The 12,620-nt window shown below is 33.0% G+C and overlaps 1 protein-coding gene across 1 annotated transcript; it reads right to left on the minus strand.

Annotated features, from left to right (window-relative positions):
* Window positions 1-84: 84 nt before the first annotated feature.
* Window positions 85-3,078, minus strand: LOC131846783 (uncharacterized). The gene is made up of 3 exons (XM_059196180.1): window positions 2,941-3,078; window positions 2,167-2,262; window positions 85-1,218 (listed from the first exon to the last, which is right to left on the minus strand). Exons 1-3 carry the CDS (start codon window positions 3,022-3,024, stop codon window positions 154-156), a joined length of 1,245 nt encoding a protein of 414 aa, XP_059052163.1. The 5' UTR covers window positions 3,025-3,078; the 3' UTR covers window positions 85-153.
* Between the last annotated feature and the right edge of the window lie 9,542 nt (window positions 3,079-12,620).

A 12,620-nucleotide genomic window follows, 5' to 3' on the forward strand; every position in this document is an offset into this window, starting at 1 on the left:
AGAACGTATTAGGCAATTGAAATGAAAATACAAAAAAAAGGTAAAAATAACTCTTTTATAAAAAATCTTAATAATATATCCAAAAAACGTACGTTACCGAACAGGTAATCTTAAAGCTGCATTTTATAATATTTTTTTATATACAATAACATTTCACCAGGGTCTCCACATTTCTGTACTGTTGGAGGCGCCCTGTCCTGGAGATCTTGAATTGGCGTCTACTTCAATTTTGATTTCTAGCTTCTCCTCTTTTCGGCTACTCGAAGACTGAGCCAATGACTCCGCTGTATGGCTTATCACAGATCTTGGTATCGCTACAACCTCTGGCATTATAGGTAATCTATTTTCTAAATTAGGTATCTCTGCTGCGGTTGGTATACTCACTGGAATTGTTAACCTTCTCTCTGGTAACCGTTTAAAAGCAGATATCTTTTCAGGAGAAGAACGCTCATACGAAACGATTCTTTGTGGAATGTTAACTGTTCTCTCTGCGTCCAGTTTTATGATCTTCGGGAGAGGACCAGTCACATCTGGTGCTGCTCTCTTCAGTTTGTGCCTTACAGAATAATCTACGGCTCTTTTCGGTGATGCATCTATACCTATTTTGTAGTTTTCTACGTCTATTATGATGGAAAGCGGCTCCATGTATTTCTTGTTCCTAAGCGCCTCTTGTTTCAAAGTCTCTGGTGATATAGTTGTAGATGAAACAGTGGGTTTTTGTGTTTCGGGACTTGAATCTTGATCGGAAGCCGATCTGCTCGGTGGTGTGGGAAATGGGAAGGTCTGAACTGGCCTCGGAGGAGTTTCTAGTTCAGTCGAGGAGTCGCAAGCTGAATCACATGACAATGGACTTAAAGGTGGACTGGTCGGTCTAGTTGACCTAACAAAGTGGAAGGCACTGGGTCTTTCGTCATCTAGCCTTAGTGGATCAGGGATGAGCGGCGGGTAATCTTTGACCGGGTGTAGGTGTTCAATTCCGTTGATGCACGAACTGAGATGATTCCCTAATCGGTGCCGCAGGCCGGTGGGGACGCTGGCCAATCGTGAGAGATATCTTCGGACCTCGACAGCGCAGTCTCCGAAGCCTGCCTTGAAGCGGTGTAGCACGGCGGGGTCGGCTGCGATGGCGGCTGCCAGCTGCTGCCGTTGTAGGGTTTGCAAATGTTTCACTGTTAACTCCAAGATGTCAGCTTTCTCAAGTTTTGAATGGCGGGTGGGCTGAAAAAATTATAATATATATTTTATTATACTGTACATCAATGTAAATAAATAACAGTATCAGTATCTATATCTAAAACACATTTGCACTGAATAATTCCATATGTTAATAGAGGTCCATAAATGAAATTTCGTGATACTTTACGTTGGAAAATATTTTAGACGCATATTAGCCAAGATAAACCTAGTTTAGGCACAAATACAAAAATAATTGCGATATTTTTTTAGTTTCAAACAGTTTTTATTAATAAGTACCTATCTACAATAGATTACAATTCATTAGTACTGATGACTGTAAAAAATAATGAAGTACCTATATAATGCAGTTTTTCCAGTAAAGTAGTTGATTGAAGAAGTTTTGACGTCAAGAATATTAAGAACCTACCTGGATATCTAGAAAAAGCGATATCTGAGTAAGTGTAATCTAATTGTTGTGTAGCGCGGTGGTTATCACCATCAGGTGGTGAGTGTACCGGTGAAATAACTGTACTATTTATTGTACTTGCATTAGTAAGTTTAATAGAAAGTGTGCTACATGGCTTATCACACATTATTCCACTGATTTTACACTTAACGTAAATCTGCGTTATCTGGAGCGGTACTTATGAAGCGTTTCGAGTATTGACAGAAATATTAAAAGTGTAGGCACAGACGCAAAAATATTTCAGTGTTACTTTTAAAAATACAGTGCCTACATAAGAGAATGTACCTAGGGGGAAATTGTATAATATGCGTCTGCGTCAATATTTCTGTCTTATCTACCGTTATTTGAATGCTGTGTTTCGTTTGAAGATATCGCAATAAAAATACAGGCTGCACATTCATTTCATTCTCAGGAATAGCAACGTGAGGTCAACAACAGGCGTTATATTATAAGAGGTACATGGTGCTTCATGTCTTCATTATATTCGACTTTTAATTAAATAAAATATATAATAAAATACTTACGTCTTTCTCCTTGCCATCTAAGAGCAAATCCTTAAGTTCGTTGAGACAGTGATTGATGCGAGCTCGTCGCTTTTTTTCCATTATTGGCTTATTAGTCTGCAAAAATGAAAATAATAATATAATTAATAACACACAACGCCATCTAGACCCTAACTAAGCAAAGCTTGTACTATAGAAAAATCAGGTAATAAAATATTTAAATACATTTTTTATATACAGTATTTACATACTTAGAAATAATACATAGAAACACACAGATTAAACCAATCATGCCCATGAATTACGACAAATGTTTGTATCATACGAGAATCGAACCTGATATAAAGCGGTGTGCGAAACCACTAACCCACTGAGACAACACTTTACGTGCCAATTATGTCCGCATACATATGTCGCATAAGTAAGTTATGTGTACGAATAAATTAATAACATGGGAAACAGATATTTTATTTTGTGTGTTTATAGAGTATAACATACAAAAATATATATACAAAAAAAATCCGCGAATAGCGACTTATTTAATTTGATTGCAATTGACAATAATTATATATGTATTTTTCATGTTCTCATCATCGGGTGAAATAGAACTCGATAAAATAATATAGAAAATATTACTTTTCGGTCTGGTAGATACTGATTTAATTTCGTACTAAAACAGGACCAACTCTTAAGGTGAGATTATTATTTTTGCGAGCGTATTTTTCTCTCCAGAGCTCGCTTTTCCTAACGTATGACATGGCACATTAAAATTGATTAAATATTATTATCACTTACTTTTCGTAACTCTGCTTTCGACATTCCCTGAGTTGCTTCCGTTGCAAACCCTGTTTGGGAATCATCGTCCTCACTGCACGGCATTGTTCCGATATACCACAAAATTATCACTAACACTTTACCACACGTCCTCACTGACTGAGGTCACTTCACACAATGTCATTTATCGTAAAGGCAAATTTTAATATTGCCTCTTCCCGTACTTATCCTGTTTGTGTAGTGCAATGATAAAATATACCTGTCTCGCTTGCACCAAGGTGTTACTACGGTGGGAACTGTATCGGAATGTTTTGTTTTCGTTCCGTCTCGCTCTACGGGGGAACCTGTTGTGAATGGAGCCAGTGGGCGAGTGGTTAGGAGTTATTGATAGGATTGGGTTCGATTCCGTTCTGCGTATTTTTTTTTATTACAAACAAAGATATATACACAAATAATATTTTTTTTTTAATACATAGGATAAAAAGAAAGCCTTATTAATAATAATAATAATTTGTCAAAAAAAAAGTATAAATTACTAAAAAGGTTCACATCAATTTCAGCTTGAGATGACGGAAAAATTTTTTTTGTCACAGTTTTATTATAATATTCTCTATTACCTGTAGTTTTAATAAACGGTGACAATGAAAAACTTAAACTTACTAAAACATTTAATATAAAATCAATTACACCCGAGTAGCAGAAATAACAAATAAAACAATATATTATATATATAGTTAATCCATAAATAAATATAAACGTAAATAATTTATATATACATATATAAAAAGCATCTAAAATCAAGAAATTAAAACTGTGTCAACGATATTAAGTGTTAAAAAAAATAAAAAAAGACCAGTCAATAGTGAGTGAAGCTACATCCGCCGCCCCTTATCCTGTATTGTATGGGAATGCAGGACCGTACGCGGATCCATCATGAACCGTAATTATTTACCATTCACCCCACCAACACAAACCGTCTACTTTATGAGCCGGCGCCGTTCCATCAAGCACCGCATTTATTTGCGGGCACACCTTGACAGTTAATTCTATACTTTCTGTTCGCCGTGTACCGTGAAGGGTGCGTCCATGTAGTGGCGTATTTTTTGCTCGCGTGTCGTCGTTCATGTAATATGGTACTTTATGGACAGGGGTACTGTCGGGTTCTCACGGTGTGTGGGAATGTGCCAAGGTGCAAGGGTGCCTCTAGGTGGGTAAAGATAGGTATTAGTTAAGTACTTTCTTTTCAAGAGAACTTTATTACTAAATGCTGGTATTGCATTATATTTTTTTAGAGACGGCTCTGACATAGTGGTTGTCGCCCCAGCTTGACGAAAAGATCTTGGGTTCAAATCTGGTCGACATAAAAATCTTTGTTTTTCTATTTATGTTACTCACTAACTTTCTGGTGAAGGAGAAAAACCAAGAACAAAAATTGATTTGAGAGGCTGTGGTAATCTGGCATCTGCTACGTTGGATAATCATATAGGTTTGTAGAGAAATGTTCACGACGACGTGTCGACAATGAGTCTGACTACCCCATCTGGGATAACAGTCGTGGAGGTATATAAGTTATGTATACCTCCACGAGCTATACATAACATATATACCTCCTTATTTTATTGTTAAAATATACGAGTAAGTTTATATTTCTTATTGCTGGTTCAGAGATCTTTTTGTATTTTTTATTATGGTCGAATTTCGACCACTTATTATTATTTCAAATAAAGAATCAAATGTGTTATTTTTATAATATAACAATAACTACATAGTTTGAATTATAAAATTTACTTGCCATTTGCAAACATATTGTAAGTACCTGCCTATTGGGTACCTACTTATCGAGACTGGTTGAGATACAAATAACATAATACTGTACTAACGGTACGGTAGTCAAGGTTATTATGATCTCATTGAATTGTTGACCTCCAGAGTCTAGACATATGTACGTAGGTATGAATACCTAAATAAGTAGTACAACCCTAACTATACAAAAGGTTGGTTTGTCGCCCCCTTATTCGTCCAGGTGTTCATATCGAATGACCTTTCTTTACATACATTCTCATATATGTTATATAAACTGCATCACGTGAATAATTATTTATACATATAATAGTCACCACATTCTCCCACGGTCTATCCTAATTTATACAAACTTTTCGATAAATTTCTTTTTAAATATCAACCTTAACACAAAGCCACAGAGGTTCATTAATAACTTTCAAATGAAAACGTGAAATGGTCAGGATATCTACGACAAAATTATCCATTGTTCTGAAACTTACATAGTAGTTCGTATGTCCTGTGCGTATGGTTCTAAATTGATTATTAGTTGATGCAGGTAACAGTAAATGTAGTCATTGTAATCATCATGAAACCGAGTGTGACTGTATTACATGCGATCGCGTGATGGGGCTAATGAATAGTTAATAATCCGATGTCATGTGTCGTTGATGTGTTAAATAGGGGAGCAAATGGGAATTGTTGGTTATCAGTTATTTTAAATTATTAAATAAATAACCCTAGACATATCACACTTCGTCATCTAGTCATAAACTAAGTAGAGTACCTACTAAACAATTATTAAAATACTTATACATGTATATGTTTCGTTTAGAAAATACCACATCTTAGAAAAGTCTGTTGTGTGGAAAACACCCAGAACACTACAAATACAAGCAGTCATACTCGGAATAGTGCGATGAAAAAATATCACAATATCATAGGTGCCGTCATAACCAATACCAAGTAAACAATATGTGTATTTACCATTTTATATATGGGTTATAGTGACAGCGGTTAAAAAATGTGACTTACATATAAAAAATGGCCGAAAGGTATAAATGGACAACTATCACAAGTTGTTAAAAGACTATCGTACCTATTTATTACCTATTTAAAACCACTACACCACTGAGGCCGTCTACACCAGATTAAATATGGATTTGAATTTAGATCGCTTTTAACATTAATCTTTAATATTATTGAAATAACTAGCTGTTCCCGCGACTTCGTCCGCGTAGAATTTAACTTCATTTTTCTAAAATAAAGGTAACCTAAGTTACTCTTTATTACATCATTACTTTATATTTGACCCAAAAAAATAGTGCTTGTTGGTAGTTTGTATTCACACGTTTCGACTTGTAAATGTAAACTTACAAGGATTATTTAAAAGAGCAACACACAAGTTTCTTGCTCGTTCTTCTTGTGATGAGACAGCTTTCCGAACGAGTGGTAGATAAAAAACAAATTGTTATGACTATTCAAAAGTGCTTAAATTAAGTTTATTTGAATAAATGATTTTCTATCAGCTACCTGCCAAAAAAAGTCCCGCCAAAATCGGTCCAGCCATTTTAAAGATTAGCCGGAACAAACAGACCGACATACAGACAGACAAATATTGTAAAAAATATTGTTTTGGTGTATGTACCGTATTTATATTCATATGAATGTAGTAAAAAACGGTTATTTCGATATCCCTTGTTTCTAAAGGAAGATGGTAAGTATCTAAAAAACTTTAAATAAAATGAATTCTCTCACGTGACTGAGTTTATAAGTGACAACTGGGCGTGTGAACTATTACAATAACGGGGCAGTTTCCTTCCTCGAGGGATCAAGGGACGTAATTTACTGCGAGCAAAAAGTAAGACTTTATAATATGGCATTTTATACTCTGTGGTCATATGGTAGGAAGTTAGAGATGTTTTCATCTCACGGTAAAAAATAAGGAACATGTAGACAAGAGGTATGCTTTGTTTTTTTACTTAGGTAGACTTTGTAAAACATTTTCTGCGTGGATACCTCTATCTCTTCTTTCGGGAATTAAGCAATTGCTCTGTAATATATAATATTTTACGGCGAGATAGGCCAGTAAAATGACTAAATACTTTACTTCGAAATCCGTCCTTCTATATATAAAATCATCTTTGTATAGTACCTATGTTTAATTATTTTATTTAACAAATAACTTACATCATTTCCATAGATCTGGTCCATTTTTTGCATTCACACGATATTTCCCATGGAGACAGGTGAATATAAAAACTCACGCCCTTGCCTATCAACTCGTTTTTATTAAGAACGAAAGCAAAAAGCCTCGTATCCGGGGCCGATTTCCGGGTCGCCGACGGACGTGCGGATAAAAAAAATATTATTGTATAACCTGCGTGATTGATGAACAAATATTTATAAATTTTGAGTCCATAACGTGAGAATAATGATTTAGAGAGATGATTTCTAAAGAATTTTTTACATATAATATGGAGCTACCCGCCAACGTTTAGTAAAGAGGACACGAGATGTTGTATAAGTGGCAAAACTTTAATATTGTCTCTTTTATTGAAGAAGTGTACAATTAATGAATTATAAAATAAGTGATGGACATGCCATGTAATTTATTATTATCAAATTGATATTTTCCTTATTTAACATGTATTTATCATAGACGTATAGGTACCTAACTAAATAATAAAAATCAACACAATATAAATTGTGAATAAGTGAAATGAAATTAATAAATTTGTTGCCATTTCATTTCTAAACGACTATAGGGATCTTAATTAAAGATTTGACGTTAGATATACCAGAGTAAAGTAAGTATACCAAAGAAAGATGTACTCACGGAGATGGACATACGGTAGGTATGGAATCTGAAAGGGGAGATGTGTTTGTCTTAAAAACAATAATGCAGAGTTGCGAGTAACAGGTATATAATATATAATTTAATTACACAATAAGTCTTACACTGCGCATTTGTCCAGTTTTCCTCATACTTGTCTATGGTCTAATTTTTATCTTCCCAACGCCCATAAACCGTCTTGATTACAGAACAAAGAAGTGGATTTTGTTCCATCCACATCCCAAACCCTACAAATAAACGAAAGGTACCGTAAACCTTGCCATTTATAGATTAACTTTCATTATACTTTTATGTAAATGTCGACTACCCCATATTCCCACGATGCGGATGCCACGACAGGTGTTCAACAGGGGCATATTACCAATCATATAACAAACTTTATCAATAAACATTTACGATATATATTTGCTTGTACATTATATTGTACATTTCGTTACAGTGTAGTTCGGTTAGCATTATCGAGAAATGATAGTAAACTGAAACGAGTTTTCATTTGCATTACCGTGTAAATATAGTACCTACATATTTAGGTAAGTAGATACATAATACTCCACCGGAAATAAACCATTACACACTGCAGAAAAAAATAATAACCCAGGACAATGCAGACAACGCCATATAGGTAGTTGCATACCTACTAAGCAGTGCGAAAATAGAACTCGCGACCATTGGATGTAAGGCGGTGTTTTAAACCGCTAAGCCGCCGAGCCCGTCAAGTCCAATTTATCCTAATCTAATTATACTAAAATCTTAAGTGGAAAATATATTTTTTTTCTTGTGAAATATCAATAATCTCTACGTATTCATGTAAATTCACGTTGCAACATTAATGTTAGTACTCTCAAATTATCTCAAATTATGTACATCTCATTCAAATTGATCTATTATTAACACAAAATTCAGTGAACAAAGCTCCAGTCAAGTGGGCCACCACTTTTTGCCTAACTGACCCAATCAATCGCATAAAAAATCTTATGGGAAGTGTTCAAATTCGCATTTCTCAGTTACAACCGATGTCTATTGTTCCCTGCCACCTTGAAGGTTTGGTCTTTTGTTAAAGATATGTATAAAAGACAGATTACCGGTTCCTTTGTAAATTGATACCACTCCGATCGTGGATTCGTTCATTATGGATTTGTCTTTACACACTTATATTCAACGACTAGCTGTACCCGCGACTTCGTCCGTGTGGAATTTAACTTTATTATTCTAAAATAAAAGTAGCCTAAGTTACTCCTTATTACATGAGCTACCTGCCAAAAAAGTCGGGATTCATAAATCAAAATCGGTCCAGCCATTTCAGAGATTAGACAGAACAACCAGACAGCTTATCTGTTAGACAGACAAAAATTGTAAAAAATGTTATTTTCGTGTGTGTACCGTATTTATATTCATATGCATGTTGTAAAAGACGGTTATTCCAATATTACAAACAGACACTCCAATTTTATTTATAAGTACGTATGTATAGATGTTAATATGTTATGGAATGTCGAATTACCGGCGACCTTTACCCCAGTCTTTAACACAGCTGGCCATATTTATGAGACCCTCGTCCCTCTCCCTAGTGTGACTTCATACATTCAGTAATCTTATTATTTCGCAAGTATTTTTAAAGTTCGTAGTTCAAATTCCGTATTCACTAGCTACATACCCCGGCTTTGCACCGGTGTACATGTATTATACATATAAGACTTCCTCTGGAATAACTTTATCTATAGCTAAAAACTAAGGATTAAATTCCGTTGCGTAATTTAAAAGATCTAAGCGAATAGATAGCGGAAGCATCATTTTATACTATGTAAAGATTACATTACATTTTAATGTGACGTCACGATATTTAAACACTTCCACCCTTAGGGACACACACCACATTTTGCCCTCCCTCTTAATGAGTATTTTACAGTACAACATCTATGGAAGGTGACGGGACGAATGTAGTCAGTGAACAAACTTGACAGGGCAAATGCATTTCGAATTATCCATGATAGAAATGCCTGCCAGCACTGGTCCGAGTAGCAGCAACGGACCTCCTCCTCCTGTACCCTCTCTGACCATAAACTGTCTAGTGATAGGAACCCTTTTGTGATGATAAATATGTATCATAATATTTCTACAGTAATATAACAATAGAGTTGTCAAGCAAGCAAGACTAGATAGGTTAGTAAGTAAATAATAATAGCACATTTTATTAAGATTTATTTATTATTGGACACATTCACATAGACATTTTTATAAAATTACAAAAAATATGCTAGCTCACAACCAACACTAAATGAGCAGTGATATTAAAACATTTATGACGTGGACTACATCATACTCGTGGACACTTAAGACCACGTCCAACAACACTGAAACAATGTAGTACAGTGCCACATTGGGATGCTACCAAAAAGAAATTAAACAGTGAAAAGTGGAATACAGTATTAATCTACTCATTTTTTATATAATATTAGCAGGGAATATTAGGGACTAGTTAGCTAGGGAATGTATAGCATTCCCTACGTACGTTCGTACGTCCCTTTCTCTGAGATTGATTAAAAAATTTAAGAAACTCAAGTATGATATATACTAAACTAAATGCATTTCACTTTTAAATCAAGAAACTATCGAAAGAAAGTGATAAACAACTTCTACAGTTGAAGCTCATTAAGAGATAATTTAGGTATTAGGCAGCTTAAGTTCCTAAGGCAGTATCTGGGAACACTGCACTATATTCAGAACTGTCGGATTCATCCTCTAATAAAATCTGTATTAAAAATCTTTGCTGTAACAATTATAAAAAGCCGAAGACAAACATAACTATTGAATTAAACTCTAAAATCATCAATATATTGCAGTAAATATAAATGAAATTAAATCTACATGTTATTTTATACATTTGCTATGACAGTTTTAAATGCAACAAAATTGACTATAAATTTACTACTGTTACGAATATAAACTGGGCTATTAGATGACTAAAATCACGAGTAACACCTGGGTTTAGCTCATAGAAAACAAAGGTATAATTTACCCTATTATTATATGAAAAGCTTAAAAAAACAGAACATACGTGATTAGTATATAGTTTTGACTGCATATTCCCTATGTTTCTACTTAATAATGAGACTCATAAAGTCATGAAGACACTAAAATAAATGCACATATAAATGCTATGATACTAAAACAAATGCCACGTAAATAAGATTATTAATTATTCTACAATTTCTTAATTAGTTTTGTAACGCTGTTATTAACTATTTCAATCAGATTAGAATTTACAACTATGTATGAACTATTTCACAAATTTCATATGGATCATATAAAATTGCTAACATACCAATATTAATCTATGACAATACAACTGTTAGTAAAGAGTCATACATAAATTAAGAGGATAGGAGAGGAGACGTTGTGTGACAAGCGTGACGACGAATTGTAACATTAATGACAAGACGATAGGAATCAACATATTTTTACAAATAAGTATAATGCTTGTTATAATACATTGTAATTTTAAAGTTTTCAAACATAAAATATGTAACATCACTCTAGGAAGGGAGTGCCCTCCATATGTGAGTAGGTGTGACAACGATGAGAGGTGTGACCCAAAAACATGGAAATCGTGTGCTCGACATATGTATGGATGACAGCGTTATATACTATTTATGTTCTATGAGTACATTTCACTTACAATAATGCTCCTAAAAATTAAAGTAGAAATTCATATATTTTTTTGGTAATAATTTATTATAGTCAGTTCTAAAACCCTGATATATATCTGTGTACAATTGGAATATTATATAAATCTCGTGTTAGGAACTTACAAGTCTTTCAGAATTGTTTAAATGTCACGAAATAGTTAATCTTATATGTACCAAAACCATTATCATTTGGCAATCTTAATTCGAGTATAAAATCTAACATTACTGGCACTGAATTATCACAGAAATTACATTTCTCTCGCATATAGTCTTGTAATGAATGCAGCATTTCCAATTTATATTATTTTAAGAAACATTAAAAAAAGTGTATTAAAAACTACACACACACATTTGTATAATTTTATATATATTATTAAAAAAAATTGGGGACATATTATTATATATTATGATACATATTTGACAGTCCATAAAAAAATTATTACTTTCACAACATGGGTTGAAATTGCAAATACAGAAAAATATACAAAACAAGAAATGGTAAAGAAACAATAGAAAGTTAACTAAATTGAAAACAAAGACACATTTCATGTCAAATAAAAGCTATTTTCCATCATATTCATTATTAAATTTAAGTAATTTATTTACAACTATAAGAAAGGCAATATTTTTTACTTATTTAATTTTCAAATACTTAATAAAATGACATGCATTAGACAGAACTTGAATTAGGACTGATATTGAATTGCAATCCAAAATAAAATAATTATGGACTTCATTTTAAATTGTCTCTAAGATTAATATAGTTTAATAAACATTTTAATAGATAAATAATAATTAAAACTATTATACTAAAATACAAAATTAAAAATTAAAAAGTAGTAAATTATTTTAGCCTATTGGGAAACGCTATTTCTAATGAATACACTAATTGTTATATATAATTTTTTTAGGTATATTCTAACATTTGCTGTTTCTGGTCTTTACAGCTTTAGTGTACATAAAAGGCATTAACGGAAGACGATATAATTATTAAAAGTAAAATTACAATATCAAATATTAACTATATGGTTACTCTATATTATAGATCATATTGCAAAATGGCAGTCTGATGTATACACAATTTTATATATACTTACGTATACAGAAAATAAGAAGCGATAAAATTAGCAATGCCAATTGAACAAGATATAGTAATTATCAATCATGTTTGATGCGAGTTTGTATGTATCTTATATTTGAAATCTACTAAGATTTATTTGACACTCAGTCAAATATTTTCTAAACTAGCTAACTGTATTTATTGTTGAAATTTAATATAATAGTACTGAATAAACCGAACTTATTTATATGTATGTTAAATTTTGAAACTTGTGTATAAATGCTAAAATTATAATCTTAAAATTTGACTAATTTTATAG

This window comes from Achroia grisella, unplaced genomic scaffold (assembly GCF_030625045.1).
Source record: "Achroia grisella isolate CSIRO2021 unplaced genomic scaffold, CSIRO_AGI_Agris_v1 utg512, whole genome shotgun sequence".
NCBI lineage: Eukaryota > Metazoa > Arthropoda > Insecta > Lepidoptera > Pyralidae > Achroia > Achroia grisella.